Below are 16,091 nucleotides of genomic sequence, written 5' to 3'. Positions count from 1 at the left end.
TCAGCCAAAATGATGGTCTGACCTACCTGACAGACGTCTTCAGCCAGGGAGATTTTGGATCCATTGGCATGTTCCACTAGGATCAGATAAGCTTGCAGAATCCTTTCCATCTGCTCTGAAGCCATACAGCAGTTGTCCTTAGTTATTTTCCTCTGCAACTCTAAGAGTGACTCCTATTTAAGCAGAAAAGGAAAGCAAAATGTTTCAGAGAAATTAACACTGTTTCACTTACTGCATTTGAAAGGCATTCTAAAGAATCAACATCTTATCTGCTCAACAAACTACTGTTTACTCTCTCATTCATGTTCAACAAACTAAACTTTGCAGAAACACCATGTGATTCTCATTATGTAAAAGCACACATCCTGGATTTCTTGGACAGAAACACAAGTATCTCCTAAGATGAGGGTCTCCTGGAAGGCCAACACATGACATTCAAAGTAGGAAAGAGGAAGAGAAAGAAATGCTTGCCCCAGACCCATGATGGTATGGAAGCATTCAGCTTTCACTGGAATGAACTTCAGTACTTTTACACTTTATGCTTCATTATGCTAATATGGATGCTGAGAGATTACTCCTATAATCCACATTACAGAGACAATGGAGCTACTCTGGATCACTCACATTAGTGCTCCATTCTGTCCAGAGGGCATAAATTCCCATCCTTGATCATATACATTGGAAGCAATTTAGAGAGCTATCACAGACCATGTGAATATTTCCCTCTGATCAAGGTACCCCCACGCTCCCACCCACTAGGGTAAAAGAACAAGCCTCATTAAAGATAAAGGGAATTATATTACCAATTTCCAAGATTTCAGCACACTTGCAGATGCTGAATGACTCAGATCCCAGGGATACAAAACATCCAGTGGCAAACAATTCCATAGCTAGTGACAGTCAGGCAATAAATGCTATCATCCTGAGTGAGGTAGGAGGAACAGGATGGGATTTTCTATAGATACTCAGAGAGAGGGCATTCCAAGAAGGAAAAAATTAGACTATTTACCCATCCTGGAAGGAGTACCCTAAAGTTCACGTATACCATTTCCTCCAGTTTCCCATTTCACCCTTCTGAGGGGCGCAAATGACACAGACTACATTGTCAGTTGCAAGAGGTTTCAATCCCCCTCAGCAAATCCCACTTGCTAGTCAGAAAACACCTGAATGTTGTTCAGCTAAGTAAAAAACACTTGCCAGGCCCTTGCTTATTACTCTACATCACCCTGACTCAATGCAGCACAGCCCACGGCACTCAGCTGTGCTCCCTCAAACCTCAGTGTAACCCTCAAGCAGCAACACAGGAACATGTGCACTGCTACAGTCTTGGGGAGGAGTGGCTGGAGAGCTGTCCATAAGAAAGGGGCATGGGGGTGTTGATCGACAGCCACCTGAACATGAGCCAGCAATATGCCCACGCGGCCAAGAAGACCAGCAGCATCCTGGCCTGCATCAGGAACAGTACAGCCAACAGGACTAGAGAAGTGATTGTGCCACTGTACTCAGCACTGGTGAGGTTTAGAAGTGGGCATGGTAGAGTTAGTTAATGTTTGGAACCGATAATCTTTAAGGTCGTTTCCAACCATAACGATTCTATGATGATCTGCGAAAACACACTGTGGTTTTCAGTACTTGGCTTCAAGGCTTAAACTTAGCTCTCCAAGTTCAGCCCAGGTCTTTGCTGTAGATTGCTGCAGCGCAAAAAGCTTCCTCTGTACTGTCACAAAGTGGTCTTGGAACCATCAATACACCTAGTTCAGCAATGTAAAACAAGCCCTAGCATTCCCACCCCAGCAAGGGGTCTGCGATGTCTGCAAAGACAGATCCTCCCCTTGCCCAGCCATGAGACTGAGCTCCCAGTCTCACACATGGCAGCTCCTTTCTCACTCACAGCACAGCCACCAGGATCACTCTGAACTTACAAAAGAAATGTAGGATTTTTTCCATGCACATGACAACATATTTAATGTATCCAAAGCAGAACCCCACCCTCCCACACACACTTCTGGCTCAATAAAACACAAATACTTTTCTTGGTAAGTGCACAGGGGTTTTTTTCAGTCTCTCATGAATAAAAAAAAAATAATTTAAAAAATCAGTGTACCTTCAGGCACTTGAAGACAATGTCAAAATGCTCCTTATGAATATGCACTACAGCTGATCTGATCATCCGCTCAAAGGCTTCTCCTACAGTTACCCATGGCAGTTCTATTTCTTCTTCAGTAATAGGCCCCAGCTTTAACAGAATTAACTTCATAGCCTGCAAAGGAAAAGAGCACATCATGTCCTTATACTTAGAAAATAAATCTAGCAGTCCTAAAATTAGTTAGTGCAATATATTGCTAAAATATTCCAGTGATCTCAATTCTTTCTAGAATGACTACAGGGGAAAAAAAAAGGCTATTACTTAAAGTCTGAAATACCAGCAAGCAGTACTATTTTAATATATAGGAATACTGCATAGGAATTACTAAAAACAATCTTTCCATCTCAAGATTCTTGAAGAAGGCTTTCAGATCCTATGAAGTAATAAACAGCATGCTTATCACCAAGGATCCACTGAGGTGAACAAGACAACACTCAGCGGATGCACTGAGCGCTGCCTAAGGCTCCATGACAGCAACATTTAAACCAGTCATCTTTTCTTGTCTTTACCGTCTCTGCACAAGAGTGGAACATGTTTCGAACGCCCTTGCACATCTCAAAAAGCAGCTGTCCTACACCTTCCACCTTCTCAGGGTGCTCCCCCAGGTCACGGAACATTAAATTGAAGATTGCATTTTTATCAGAAACCTACGAAATACAAGGAGAAAAAGAAAAGTTATCTTCTATTGAGAGCTGCCAGACAGACAGAGGCAATTAAATAGTTCCACAGCACCATGTTACTCTCCCAGTCCTGTCTTCCCACAATGGTTCAAACTCATTATTTCTGCAACCAGGAAAGGAAAAAAAATACCAGCTGTTCAGTCACTACAGACCCACTGCCCCAAGATGTACACAGGTCTACTGAAGTAACTGCAGCTGAAATACGTGGTTTTGATTGTTCTTATTATTTTAGAGCTAAATATGTGCATAAATGCACCATTAAACTGGTCACAACTGAAACACAAATCTTGCTGCACTGGTGTGGAAAGAGATGTGTATCAGCTGAACACAGAATCCAGCCATCCAAAACTACAACCAAACTTGGGAATACTGCAAGGACTTCCGGCCCAAGATTTAAAAACTATTCATTTCTGAAGACTTAACTACATGTTCAGCAATTTCTGAAAACAACCAACAAAAGAAATGCACTTCATTAAGGTCTCTCAATTTAGGACAAAAATGAGGATACTCAAATTTGCTAGCCAGTCTCAGAAATCGTGGCTTTTGTATATTTTGACTAAACAAAAACCAACAACTACCACTCCCTTTCCTTACTCCATGAAAGGCTGCTGTCTGATCTTGATTGATCTGCTTGGGAATGTTACAGGTTGTGATTTTCAGGAGTGAAAAAAAGTTGCCAAAAGAATTTCAGTTCTGCATAGGCCTTAAAACATTAGTGAAAAAGCCAGCAAGCAAACGTGCATTTCCAAATTAAAGCCTCCCTTTTGCAAGATTACCCTACTATTTCTAGTCATTTTAGATAAACCAATCACAGACATTCAGTTTAACTGCTCTTAAAACAGAGAGTGCTAAGGCCTCTATTTGCCACTGCTGACATGAAGTGCATGACATTCTCAGCAAAAATACTCACTAAGAATGACAACTCAGGACACACTGGATTCAGGCCTTGTTAACCCTTCTCTGGGGAAAACTTAATATTACATATTGAACCCAAGAGTCATCACAGAATGGAGATAGTGTCAAAGTACAAACACCTCACTTACCTTTCTCATTAGAAAGACAAAACTTTCAGCAGCAAAGTTTCTGATGTGAAGTTTGTGGTGAGCCAGCAAGGTGCTGTACAGGCTACAAAGACACAGAATAATCCACCGTGTTAAAGGCAATGTAAACTATTGTTTTCGGTTTACATTGCCACCTTTCAGAAACACTAAGAACCTGTCCTCCTAGAGAGAACAAATACCTTCCTCAACTCAACTCCATCCCAGTCTCCTTGGATAAAGAACAGTTTTGCAAAGAAGGTCAAATGACAACTGCCAGGCAAATAAAGCCACATTCAGAAATAGATCTTAAAATTTCTGGACTCACAGAGATTCAGCTGTTGCATCAAAATTTTTGACATATATACTCAGCAGCAGTAAAAGAAACCTAAGTTGATTTGATAAGCCAGATTTGTATTTCAGTTGAGCCAACAGGCTCTCCCGTGCACTTAAAAGTTTCTAAAGACACAATTTACAGGAGTGACAAATATTTGCAGTTCCCTGGTTAAGTATCAGTAACAGTTGCAGGTGGCTCAGCACATGTTCAGTGCAGAGCGAGTGGTGCCTCAGATTCACAGCCAAGCAGATGTTTTCTCACTATGCCCAAGAGCTTTTGCTGGGTTGGGGAGAAAAATCTGTAACAACTCTTTTGCTCCATCTGTTCCAAATTGAAAATAGGAGGAAGCAACATGAACCCACTGGCTACAACAAAAAGAAGAGACCTGCTACCACAGCAATGCAAGACTGAACAAGCAGTCACACTGGGTCAAGCCACACAGTATATCCAGCCCAGTATTCAATCTACAGCAGCAGATGCCTGGGAAAGGTTTAAAACCAGAGCAAGCACACACAAAATCAGCCTTTAACCACCTGCAGCTCAGAGATTCGCCAAGCCAGAGGTGGCTCCTGTGCATTTGGTAACTCCTTCCAACTTGGCCAGTTTCCTTTTGAACCTATGCCAACCTTCAGCATCCACAGCATACTGTGGCAAGGAGTCTCAAAGCATACAAAACTGTGCACGCCTCATCTGTTCTCTCATTAAACAGACAGGAAAGGAAAAACACAACGGGGAAAATGCTGTGAAAGGAACAATTCAAGACTCAAAGGAATCCATTCAATGTTGTTAGTCAAAGTGTCTGCAAATGGTAAAGACAGAAATGGTAAAGCTAGAGCTAAGGTACTTGACAAGTTGAGACCTGTGTTGAATTTAGACTTGGACACAGGTTTCCAAGACAACTCTGACAATCCTGTTTCTTTCTGAGCTTTGCTTATCCAGCTGAGGTGTATGCTTCCTCTCCTATACCCACAGAAGATAAGGGGACTGAAGGCCCAAATCTGCAGCCCAACACACATCCCTCCTACAATACAGTGGCCAATGAAAGTCTGTAGGATCTTAAAGGAGGTTCAGTCTATCAAAGCAGGGAAAGCATGCTAACAAGTACACTGAAGTAGTAAGCCATATATTCAAGTAGCATTTACATTTCTATAGCATGTAGTAACTGCTGATCAAGACAGACATTAAACATGGCTTTTACCTGTATATGTTGTGTATGTCCTTCACCATCAATCTCCACAAGTATTTGTAGAGATAGGAAAGAGAGGTAAAAGCCCATTCCATTAGCTCTGTGTCCTGTGTGTCCAGTAACTTGGTGATGGCCAGAAAAAAGTCATGAAAGTGAGGATAGAAATCAGCCTGAAGATCTCGAGCCAGGTGCACCACTAGACTGCGTTTCAGAAAATACATCAGTGTTAGTACATTTCAAAAACAAACCAATAAATATCTAGTCAAACACTGCATGATCCAGCACAGTCTCTTTGGAAAGGATGGCAAGACTCTTAAGATTTTAAAAAAAATTAAACTGATAGCAGTAAACAACATAAATTACTAACATCAAACAAAGCACATTAATGTTCTGTCTGACACTCAGTAAGCGCTCAGGCTAATTTGCTTGCCTTGCCACAGTTTCTATTTTTAAAAGGATTATAACCACAGAGCTCTATCAGGGAAACACAACCACTTCGGGCATCTCATTGCTATATTTTCCTCAGGTGCAATAAAGAACATTCACAACAGGATGCATACCGATTTGTATCTTTCTCTTCCCCTCCTGGGGTAGGAAGAGGGATTAACAGAGAGCGCCTGTCCAGCATTTAGTGGCCCCAAATACGTAAAGGCTTCTGACTACATTTTGTCACCATATACTTACTCTAATAGGGGTTGATAAGCAAGACTGCCTTCGACTTGTAAATGTGTCTTCAAGCTCTGCACAATGGCATTCTGGTAATAGACCAGCTGGTTGAAGGACTGGCATTTGTTGATCACTTCACTGTAGAATTGCACTGTTCAAAGCACAAGAGAGAAACCCTGAAAACTAGACCAGTTCCTGGTAAACATGTAGGATATTGAAGAATAATAGCAATTCAGAGCCCAAACCAGAAACCAGTCAATAGAAAATCTCCCACTGGGTTCTGGATGCAGATGAAATGTATTTTAACAGTTTAAGGAAAGCAGGAAACATGAATACAAATGATGTACCAAAATGCTGAGTGAGGTTCAGTTCCCTCCATTTCCGTAGTCCTTCAAAAAAGTAAGTTTCAACCTCCTGTCAAAACAAAGATAAAATAATAGCTACCAATCCTAAGGAATGCAGCCTGCAAAGATGAAAAGTTCAAATGAAGAAAACTATAAAATACTTTAAATATTTTAAGAATATTTCAAGAAAACTTTATGACTTCATTTCAAAAGGTGCTATGCAATTTCCCTGAAAATAAGACTTTTCTTTCTATACTGAAAACACACTTGAAAATATTTTCTGGTGACAGGACTTGTTTATGCAAATACTTTCTAGACCTCTGTTGACTGGCCTGGAGAATCTAAGAAGCTAAGCCACAGCCTACCCAGCACAAATGCTTTGGCATTTCTTTTGGCATCCTCACAGCTATTGAGTGGAAAGTTCAGAAAAACAATCCAGCGGGCCAGGAGGCCTGTAAAGTACTACACTTACAATGATGATCTGTAGGACCCATATGGATGACTGTTCTTTACGTATATAAAGACTCATGCACATGCTTTGTATACATCCTACGAGTAGTGCAACTACTCAGAAGCCATAAGTCTCTGCAAGTCCAGACTTAGGGCTACTGACGGCCACAGCAGCATCTTCCATGGCCAAATACCACAGGCCCACCAGCACATGGAAGCCATCAGGGTGACGATGCCAAAGAGTCTCTATGGCAATACTGTGAAGCAAGTCAAAAAGTAAAGGGGAACAAAGGCAAGGCCAGGAAAGGCAACTCTTCCAGGAGCTTCTTTCCAATTTCCCCCTAAATAAGTTTAAGTGCATCTTTCATGGAGCACATCTACCTATGATGTGATTTCACAAAATGACCGCAATTGCTGTTCTCACCTCAGCGTAGCTTCCAGTTCTGTCAATCCGATGAACAATATCAATGTTAACATTGCTTAAGCGCTCCGAGAAGGTAAGAAACTGTAAAACAAAAGGACATGCATGTTTTTTTGCTCTGTTCTGAGAATGGCCCTTCTAAGTCCCTTGCAATAGCAAATGCAATGCAAACAAACCCCTCTCCTAAAGACAGGCTACCAGACAGTACCTGTCAATCTGGAAACAGTCCTACCACAGTTTTAAGGCAAAAAAAAAATTCCTTAAAAGCTCCACAAGCAGGACCGACCCTCTCCCACCTTGCTCTAGCAGAACCAAGGCTGCACCCCCCACATCCTCATAACACAGCAAGATCGGCCCGACCAGCAGGGAAATCAACCCAGAACTCAGCAGACTGCACTGCTCCTGCCTTTCCTGAAACGCCTCGGTTAATAACCCAATCGCACATTAATTTCAATTACATCACATCAGTTGTCCACCTTTCGGCTACGGTGTGCCTCGGCTGATGGCCACCGTGTGCCAAGGGGAAGGGAGAATCCGCACGTCAGCGCGGGTAGCTCGGCCACCACCCGCCCTCAGCACCCCTCTTCTTCCCCAGCACCGCACCGGGAGCCGGGCGCTACCAATAAACTAACACCGAGGACGAAAACCTAAAGACCCGGCCGCGGAGACCCGGGCAGGCGCTCACCCGGTGTGTGTTCCCCGACTTGTGGGCTGAGGCCTTAGTCTTCATGGCGGCGACGCTACTGGGGGGGAAAGTGACCCGGACCCCACGGCACAACCCCACACCGGTAACCACACGTGCGGCCCTACTCTCTGGGGGCCGCCATGCCGGCCGCGGGTTGCCGGGAGGAGGAGGCGGGCTCGCCGGCGGCAGAGGCGGGGGCGCGCCGGCGGAAGAGGCGGGCTACTGGGGACAGGCGGCCTCCGCCGAGCGGGGATCTGGGGTTTGGGAAAAGGTAGGATGGAGAGCTGGCCACGTGTGACTGTGGCGGTGAGCCGCGTTTCCGTGAACACTCCCGGCAGAGCAGCAGCCTGTGCTCTGGTGTGGTGCGGAGGATGGGGCATCCCGGTAGCGCAGGGAGGCCCCAGCGGTGCCCGAAGAGGAGAAATCGGTACCAGGGAGAAAATGGTAGGTGGGAGAAGGTGGCCCTCAGCACAGCATTGGTGGCTCGACCTGAAACGGCCAGTGCCCAGTCACTACAGCCCCGGTTTTAGTGCAGGCTTTTGTCCAGACTTAAAAAAAAAGCCACAACAAAACACCAAAAAACGCCAAAAGGAATAAAATAAATTTAAAAAAAGTCCTCACACAAGAGCAAATTATTACGGACTGATTGTCACTCACTGCTGTGCTCACAGCAATACTGGGACCTATGGGAGCTTCTGCCTGGGGCTGCAGTTGTGGGAGGTGAAGAACGAGCATTGGGGAGATGGGAGGTGAACTAAAAGCTGGGTGAAGCTTTGGTTTGGGCAAGTGCAGTACGAGCAGCCCAGAGCCATGCAACCATTTTGGGATGCAGCTTACAAAGCATGGGAATTCTGTCCCTAGCCTGCCTGTCTTGCCTGTTACAGGCAGCTCAAGGCCACTCTGAGAAACCAGGCTTGCAGGTTATTCAGACAGCAAGACAAAGTTGGGTTTGAACATGGCTGAAGTTCACTATTAGGAGCACGTAGGGACCCGCAACTTTGAACAGACCCAACAGGTTAAACACTGCCAGAAAATCTGCCTGCAGTCAGGCAATAAGGCATTAACACGATAGCCATCTGGGCAGGCAGGGAAGCATGCTCACTCCAGCATATGTGAAGTTGGAGAACTCCAGAGACAGCTGTTAGCTTTAAAGACTGCTCTTCTGCTGCTGGAATAGAAAGGACTTCTGGCATTTGCATTAGTTGGGAATATAATGCCTAATTTAGGCACTTGAGTTGGCTTCAGTGTTTTTGAGACCAACTATCTGCATGAGAAAGTACAGCTAAAAGCATGTGGAGAGGTCTAGATCCACAAGAAAGCTTAGGCACCAATATGCAACTATTTGAGAGCACTATACCTTTCCAGATGTGGTTTGTGAGTTCACCTAATATGTCTTCTACATATTGTGAACTTGTGAAAAACAGTCCACAAGATCTTTTTTCCATTGTAAATAGCATCTTGTAGAGTTGTGGAACTTCCTGGGATGCACACGCTCCAAAATAATCCAAGGGAATGAACAAAATCTATCATTCATGGAAAGAAATGGTGAGAAGAGTGCAGGTGTGCTCTGCCTGTTGCAGAAGAGGAGTCACCAGCAAAAGTAAAATATATTAGAGGGAGTTTTTAAAAGGTTACAAATGCTTCTTTATGTTTGTAAACTGGCAACTTCTCAGAAGAGTGAGACAGCTTAGACCTGCAGCTGCTTATATTCAGGAGAACAACTGATGGACTGCATTTCAGCCAGCACTGAATATAGCACTTAGAAATATGTCTGAGTGAGCCTCAGGGTAGTAACTCAGGTATTGATACCAGTATAGCCATGACAGTAGATCTGGCACTTCAGACCCAAAAGGTCTCTTCCCCACTTCTTTATGTGTTACAGCTATGTTAACAGTATCTTTTCTACATATACTCCTCTGACTGCAATGCCTCAGGCTTTATTCTTTTACTTTTCCAGGAAGAGATGGGGCTCTCCCACCTCTGGGCAAGCCCCAGCTCCACCACCCTGTGATTATCTGGCGGGCCCAGCTGTCAGCAAAGTCTCCTTCAGAAGTCCATGCTCATGGCAAGCAGATGGCCTTCTGAAGAGTGATGGCTTATTAGTAGCAACACCTGTAGAGGCACGTACAGGAAGCTATTGTAAAACAACACATGCATGTCTATCAAAGTAGTAATCTATGCAGATCTGACTTCTTCAAACACTTGCTGTGGGCCACAACCACCAGTCCCTGACAGTAATCCATCAGCACTTCTGGGGCAGGTCTGAGATTCCTATGTCTTCTCCATTCCTGGGCTTTTTAGTCCTGCTATCCAAAATCTTTTTGCTGGACTTGGCAAGAGCCAAAGCCACTCTATGTAGAAGCAAAGCAGGCTTGTCCTCTGGAAATGTGTCTTACCTTGAGTCGGTGTTACACTTTCCAGTTGGTTTGGTTTTGCTTTGTTTGTTTGTTTGTTTTTAAATGAGCACTGCCAATTTAACCTAATAATAGTAATTTGGGCAAAATACCTCAATGTTTAATCCAGGATAGCCTCACAGAGCAGAATTCATCTCACATAACCGGCTGTGTTTACAATGCACATGTCTGCCTCTGAGCAGTCACTTTAGGCTCCTTTTATATCCACTGCAGATCTAGGCACATTCTTGTACTTGAAACATCTGTGTTTGAATAAAATGAATTGCCTTAGAATTGGTAGCCTCAGAGAGCCTAGATGACCCCATTATATGTGCATATCTGCAACTGGCCCTGTGAATGCTCCCCATGACATGGCTCAATAACTACATAAATACACAGTATTCAAATTATTGTAGAGTTGCCCCACTGCCATCATATTTTTCTGAGTATTAATCACAAGCACAACACATATTCTTGAAGCCTGTATGACACTGAGTTTCTAGCCTAAAGGAGATGCTATGCGGTACAAGCCAATGAGCAGCCAGGACAGCCTATTTTTTAACCTCAGAATATCATAAATTGCATAAGTGTGCAGATGTAAGATCAAATTTTCAGTTTTCTACTGTATTCATATGGGCATGGTGGAGATGTGCCAGGAAAGAAGTTCACATAGGGAATTTCACTGTGAGAAATCTTGCTTTTCAAAATGAAATACGACAGGCAAATAGATTAACAGAAGCACCTGTGAATTTAGCCAAACAACTTCCAAGCTTGGATGCCCAAAGGTAGGTTCCTCAATCATTATTAAAGACACGAAATAAATAACTGGAGTCTTAAGTTACCTGCCCTGGTTGTGAACCCAGAAGTCCTGCTCTTCACCTGTCTCGTGTCACCTCTCAGGACAACTTGGGTTGCAGGGGCTGGGTGCATGTGGCTGGAACCCTACTGCATCGCAGGAGCTCTCCGAAATCCACATTGAGGGGGAAGCTGGCATGAGTTTGAAGGCAGGTTATACAAGTGCATGATGTCTTTAGTGTACTCATTCAACTGAAGAACACAGATTTATTTTTTTTAATTTGTCTGGAAAGTAAGAAGAGCCCTTTGAAACACAATAACTTATTTTCACTGCCAGTTTCCTCCTCAGCTTCTAGCTGGCATTTTGCCTTGGCTTGAGGGAGAAAAGCCCACAAAATGTTGTAGGATGTTGTCGAGAGCACTTGCATTTTCAAAAACAAAGCAGACAAGATACTGGAAACCTGTTCTGCAAACTGGTGGAACTGCTTGGCTGCATTTTTTCTAATATGCCTGAAGCATAGAGATTCAGCAAATAATGCGACTCCAGGTCAACGCTAGCTGGGTCCTGAGCGGAATTTCACCTGCCCTTAGGTCTGCAGAGCAGAGAGGGTTTTGGACGAGAAGCTGCAATATAGATCCCATATTTCTGCAGCTATTTGGCTAGGATGAGTGAGTGTTCTTGCCTGAAATATCCTGAATCTAGGGACTTCCCTCACAGGAAGGGGCACTGACAACCCAATTCAGCCCCTTGAGACATCTAGGCCAGTGGCTCCTCTATTGCAAGGCAGGGTCCTGCTGCAGAGCTAGAACTGGTGAGCTGTACGAGCTCCATCTCTAGAAGTAAATTGGGTAGTGCCAGAGCAAAGGGATCATCCACATCGGTTAATCATCAACACAATCCCTGGCACAATTTTAGGCCAACTAGTACTATTCCAAGGTTACTGCCCAGTAGGAAGCCCCACCTTGGATTTTTTTTTTTTGAGGTGGGGAAGAAAGTTTTAAGAGTTTGTGTTGGAAAGAAAAAGGGACTGATCTCTTCACAGACAGCATTTATACAGATGGCCCTGATACAGAAAGGGATTGCAGTAGTGATCGGTGGTGCTGTTCTTCATCCCATTTTTCTGCCATAGTGGCAGCAGCAGCAGAACCAGCTTCAGCCTTGTTGAAAGCAACAGCGACAGAGACAGCAGGAGGAGGACCCACAGCGGAAGCAACGGAGGTGGAAAAGCAAATGAACAGGGAGGATGGAGTCTCAACTCCCAAAAGGGTTGTGATTCTCTCTTGCATTTCACCCCCATCACTAGAACAAGGGGGATCTGGATTTCATAGACATCATCTGGATTTCAGGCTGTCTGTCAACTGTCTGGGACTACTAAAAGTCTGATTACAGTTTAACTCAGATTTCTGACAACTGTCCCGAATCCTGGCTCTTTGGCATGTCCAGCAACAAAGCATAAAGCCTTTAGCAGAGAATCTGAAGCTATGCTCCCAAATCTCTCCTTCCACCACACCCGAAAACCCTCATGTTTGTTTGGAAGTTTGAAATGACAGTGTAAGATGATGAATTGGGGCTGAGGTATCACAACTGTAAGATAAGGTTAAACATTCTAAAAAAGGGAAGATGGAAATTGGTAAAAATCTCTTAGAAACAGGAGCACACAAAGGAATGCTTCCCTCAGAATCATTGCCATCTCTCTCATACAACTGATTTTTTTGGGGGGTGTGTCTTTTGCTCTGTCTTTATTGGTCCCTTTTGCTGTAAAAGGCTACTGAGGAAATACTAAATCAATAATCCAAGACAGCAAATTCTCACAATGATGTTGAGAAGCTAATTGTGAGTAGAAAACACAAAATCATAGAAATACGGGGTCAAGGATAGTTTCCTTTCTCAAACAGTTTCTGCCATCAAACTTGCAAGTCAGTTGTGCATGACATTCAAGGGTAAATGAGGCCGGGCTCAGCATTTTGTTTCTGAAAGGAATGGGATGTTCCTGCCATTGAAGGTAACATACAAAGCAATTGATACTGTTCCTTATCTCTTTGTATCTATCTTGTTCATACAAGATAGATTCAAAATGTACATACCTAGATTTGATGTTTTGGCTAATTTTCAATATTCACGCAACTCTAACTTTGTTTTCAGGTTCCAATTGAGGCACTACCTCAGTTAACCATTCCTGGCCTCAGAGATCCAAGAGACATAGTGTACAAAAGCTGAAACTCGCAAGAAAACTTATAATAATCTCAGTGTTGCAGAGCCCTTTAGGAGAAAAGAAACCCAACATTTAAACTGATACATGCTGTTAAGCTGAAACTGTTACAAAGTAGTGTAATTTTGGTGTGTACTTCTTGATGAAATATTTGTGGGTAGGCTAGAAAAATGGAAGATTATATAAAACATGGAGAGACAAAGCAAGCCTTCTTGCCACTTACACTGTGTCATCGACTGTTTGTAGTGGCTGCTAAATCGTAGATGCTCATGAGGAAGTTCCAGCATTGGTCTATATAAAACAGAAAAAAACCCCATGACTAGATTCTTTGGTTGGTTTCCAAAACTCTGTATTACCTAAAGAAGAAGGATTTGCTACCAGAATCAGTTCCGCTTCCAGACACTGTCCCTAGTCATACTGCACTAGGACTTTTAGAGACACCTCAGGTGTGTGTTCTTAACTCCTAGCACCACAAGTTTCTGCTAGTCAATGGGTCACTGTGATAAAAACCTTATGAGGAGATACAACTGCACTTTGCTTGGAAAACAATTCTCTCTGGGGGAAGAGATGCAAAATTTTATAAATGCTCTGACTGTAGAGATATTGATAGTGCTAAGGAAAGAAATAGGGCTGTCCCTGTTTTCCACAAAAGTTAAATAAGCTTTTGGACCCAGCTGCTGCTTCTAATACTGACTTGGGGGTCTAAATTATGATCAGATCAAATAGAAGCCATTAAAACTACTGATACAACAAATGTACTGAAGTAATAGATCCCTGTGCAAGATATCCAGGTGGAGACTGACACTTCAGAAACAGAGAAAACAGAAACGAGCATCAACTTCCAAGTGAGGGGAGAAAAAAAAAAGAGGCTGAAGCAGATAGAGTCCTCATTGCTTGTACTGGGCAGGTACTTACCACAAGGGTACAGTTCACCTCTCTGGCTATAGCCACCTGCTGCACAGAGGGCTACATTTCACCTGGTGTTAGTAGCCAGTGGAAGAAGATGAGCACCTACAGGGTGCCACATAGATGAGTTAACAGGTGTTCCACCAGTGCCTATTTTGAAGTGAGATGCAATAAGCCCCCTTAAAATGGTGATCAGCTAATGCTACTGTAGATACAAAGCATCTGTTGTGCCAAGAGATGGATTCCCTTAAAACCGGCTGCGGCCAAAGTGCTTCTCCTCAACTACCATTTCTACTTCTGTGCTTCCTTGTGCATCATAATATTCACTGAGTTTGCGAATTGCTAACACTATAATGTGGCATTTCCATTATTGGGATTCACCCCCTAGTTATGGGACTTTACAATGCTGGATCCGCATCATTCTTTTTTGCATCTTCAGAAATGCATGTTAAAAATGTTATTCCTTCCTCTTTGCCTGAGCCCACAATCCTCATTTTCATCAAAACCCCCTCAATAGTCTGTCTGAATGCATGCTAACACTGAAAACCAACACACTACAATAATATAGACATTGACTGTAAGAGAGCCCCAGTAAAGTTCCACTCCTATGGGGTTTGGTGATGAAAAGCCACATAACACATGCTCACTGTCCCCCACCCACCAGAGACCACCCACCACTCCCCAGCTTCCTGCAACTGCAGGAAGACATAAGACTGCAGTTGAGGAGACCACAAAAACTATGGTGATTACCAGCAGCATACTGGGAGAGACCAAGGATGCTGGAACTGTTTCCACTTTCTGAAAAAACCCCAAAGATTTGCTATTTGAAATGTCCAGATAACATCAGAAATAGTTGCAATGAGTCCCATGTTATAGCGAAAAGGAAACAAACCAAACCAAAGCCAACAGCTGCAGACAGTTGGACCTGAGAGGAAACCTCCTTTCTTATCTACTTTTGGTGATGAATGTAGCTTTGAGGATGTCTGACACGCAAAGTAGTTAAACATACAGAGCTGGTGCAAGTATGCATAACTGCCTCCAAACATTTCCAAGTCATGTATGCATCTATGTGATCTCCAGCGTGGGCAGCCTCGACAGCAAGCAGAAGGGAGACTAGAGAGGATCAAAAAGGGATTTAAAAGAGAGGCAAGGCAGTCAGATCATAGAGACGCTTGAAAAATGGAAGAACAAACTGAAAAGCAAACAGCAATTTTGGGGGAAATGCATCTCAGGACTGGGGGCCCAAAAAATAAGGGATCCAGGCAGAATAAATGTGGGAGGAAGGAGAAAAAGGAAATTTCTTAATATGAGGAGATGGAGGGATGAAAGGAGTGAGGGAGCACAAGAGATTTAGCACTAGGAATTACAAAGAAGGATGGGTGGCAGATAACAAGGGAGATGTCAGAAGTGGTGATAGACACTCTGGAGTATGAATGGAAGAACAAACCAAAATGATCAAAAAGAAAAGCTACTTAGGGCACTGGGGCAGTGGCAGGGAATGTTTTTCAGAGCATTTTTAAGTGCCAAAGTTAGCAGGCTCATTTCCAGACGGCTTCCTCTGTAGATAATGGAAAGAGACAGGCTCCACCAGGAAGCATATCAAAGCAGCAAAGTTTCTTTCTGAAGAGCCTGTCTCTTGCTTTCAGTTAGAGAGGAAACATAGGGAGCCAAGCTGCGTAACTGAAGTGCATACACTGTGCGCCTAAAGCAAACTCATCTCAAAATATCACCACCGAGACCATGTGAACTAGAGAGATGGTGTGGATAGCAGGTGGTGGTAAATGGGAAAACAACAAATAAAATGAGGAAATTCAGAAAAGATCTACTCAGAAAAA

At 43.5% G+C, this 16,091-nt stretch overlaps 1 protein-coding gene across 1 annotated transcript in view; it reads right to left on the bottom strand.

Annotated features, from left to right (window-relative positions):
• UTP20 (UTP20, small subunit (SSU) processome component, homolog (yeast)) overlaps positions 1-7,997 on the bottom strand; it is a 63,587-nt gene extending 55,590 nt beyond the window's left edge. Inside the window, exons 1-9 of the mRNA XM_010179222.1 lie at positions 7,953-7,997; positions 7,271-7,351; positions 6,400-6,466; positions 6,071-6,203; positions 5,399-5,587; positions 3,870-3,951; positions 2,656-2,793; positions 2,105-2,260; positions 27-173 (exon numbers count right to left, since the gene is read on the bottom strand). Of these exons, the coding sequence (XP_010177524.1) occupies positions 27-173; positions 2,105-2,260; positions 2,656-2,793; positions 3,870-3,951; positions 5,399-5,587; positions 6,071-6,203; positions 6,400-6,466; positions 7,271-7,351; positions 7,953-7,997 (1,038 nt within the window). The remainder of the gene's footprint in view (positions 1-26; positions 174-2,104; positions 2,261-2,655; positions 2,794-3,869; positions 3,952-5,398; positions 5,588-6,070; positions 6,204-6,399; positions 6,467-7,270; positions 7,352-7,952) is intronic.
• Between the last annotated feature and the right edge of the window lie 8,094 nt (positions 7,998-16,091).

Source organism: Mesitornis unicolor, unplaced genomic scaffold (genome assembly GCF_000695765.1).
Source record: "Mesitornis unicolor isolate BGI_N332 unplaced genomic scaffold, ASM69576v1 scaffold29002, whole genome shotgun sequence".
NCBI lineage: Eukaryota > Metazoa > Chordata > Aves > Mesitornithiformes > Mesitornithidae > Mesitornis > Mesitornis unicolor.
Note: the sequence above shows the minus strand (reverse complement) of the source record. Positions and strands in the feature narration are given on the sequence as shown.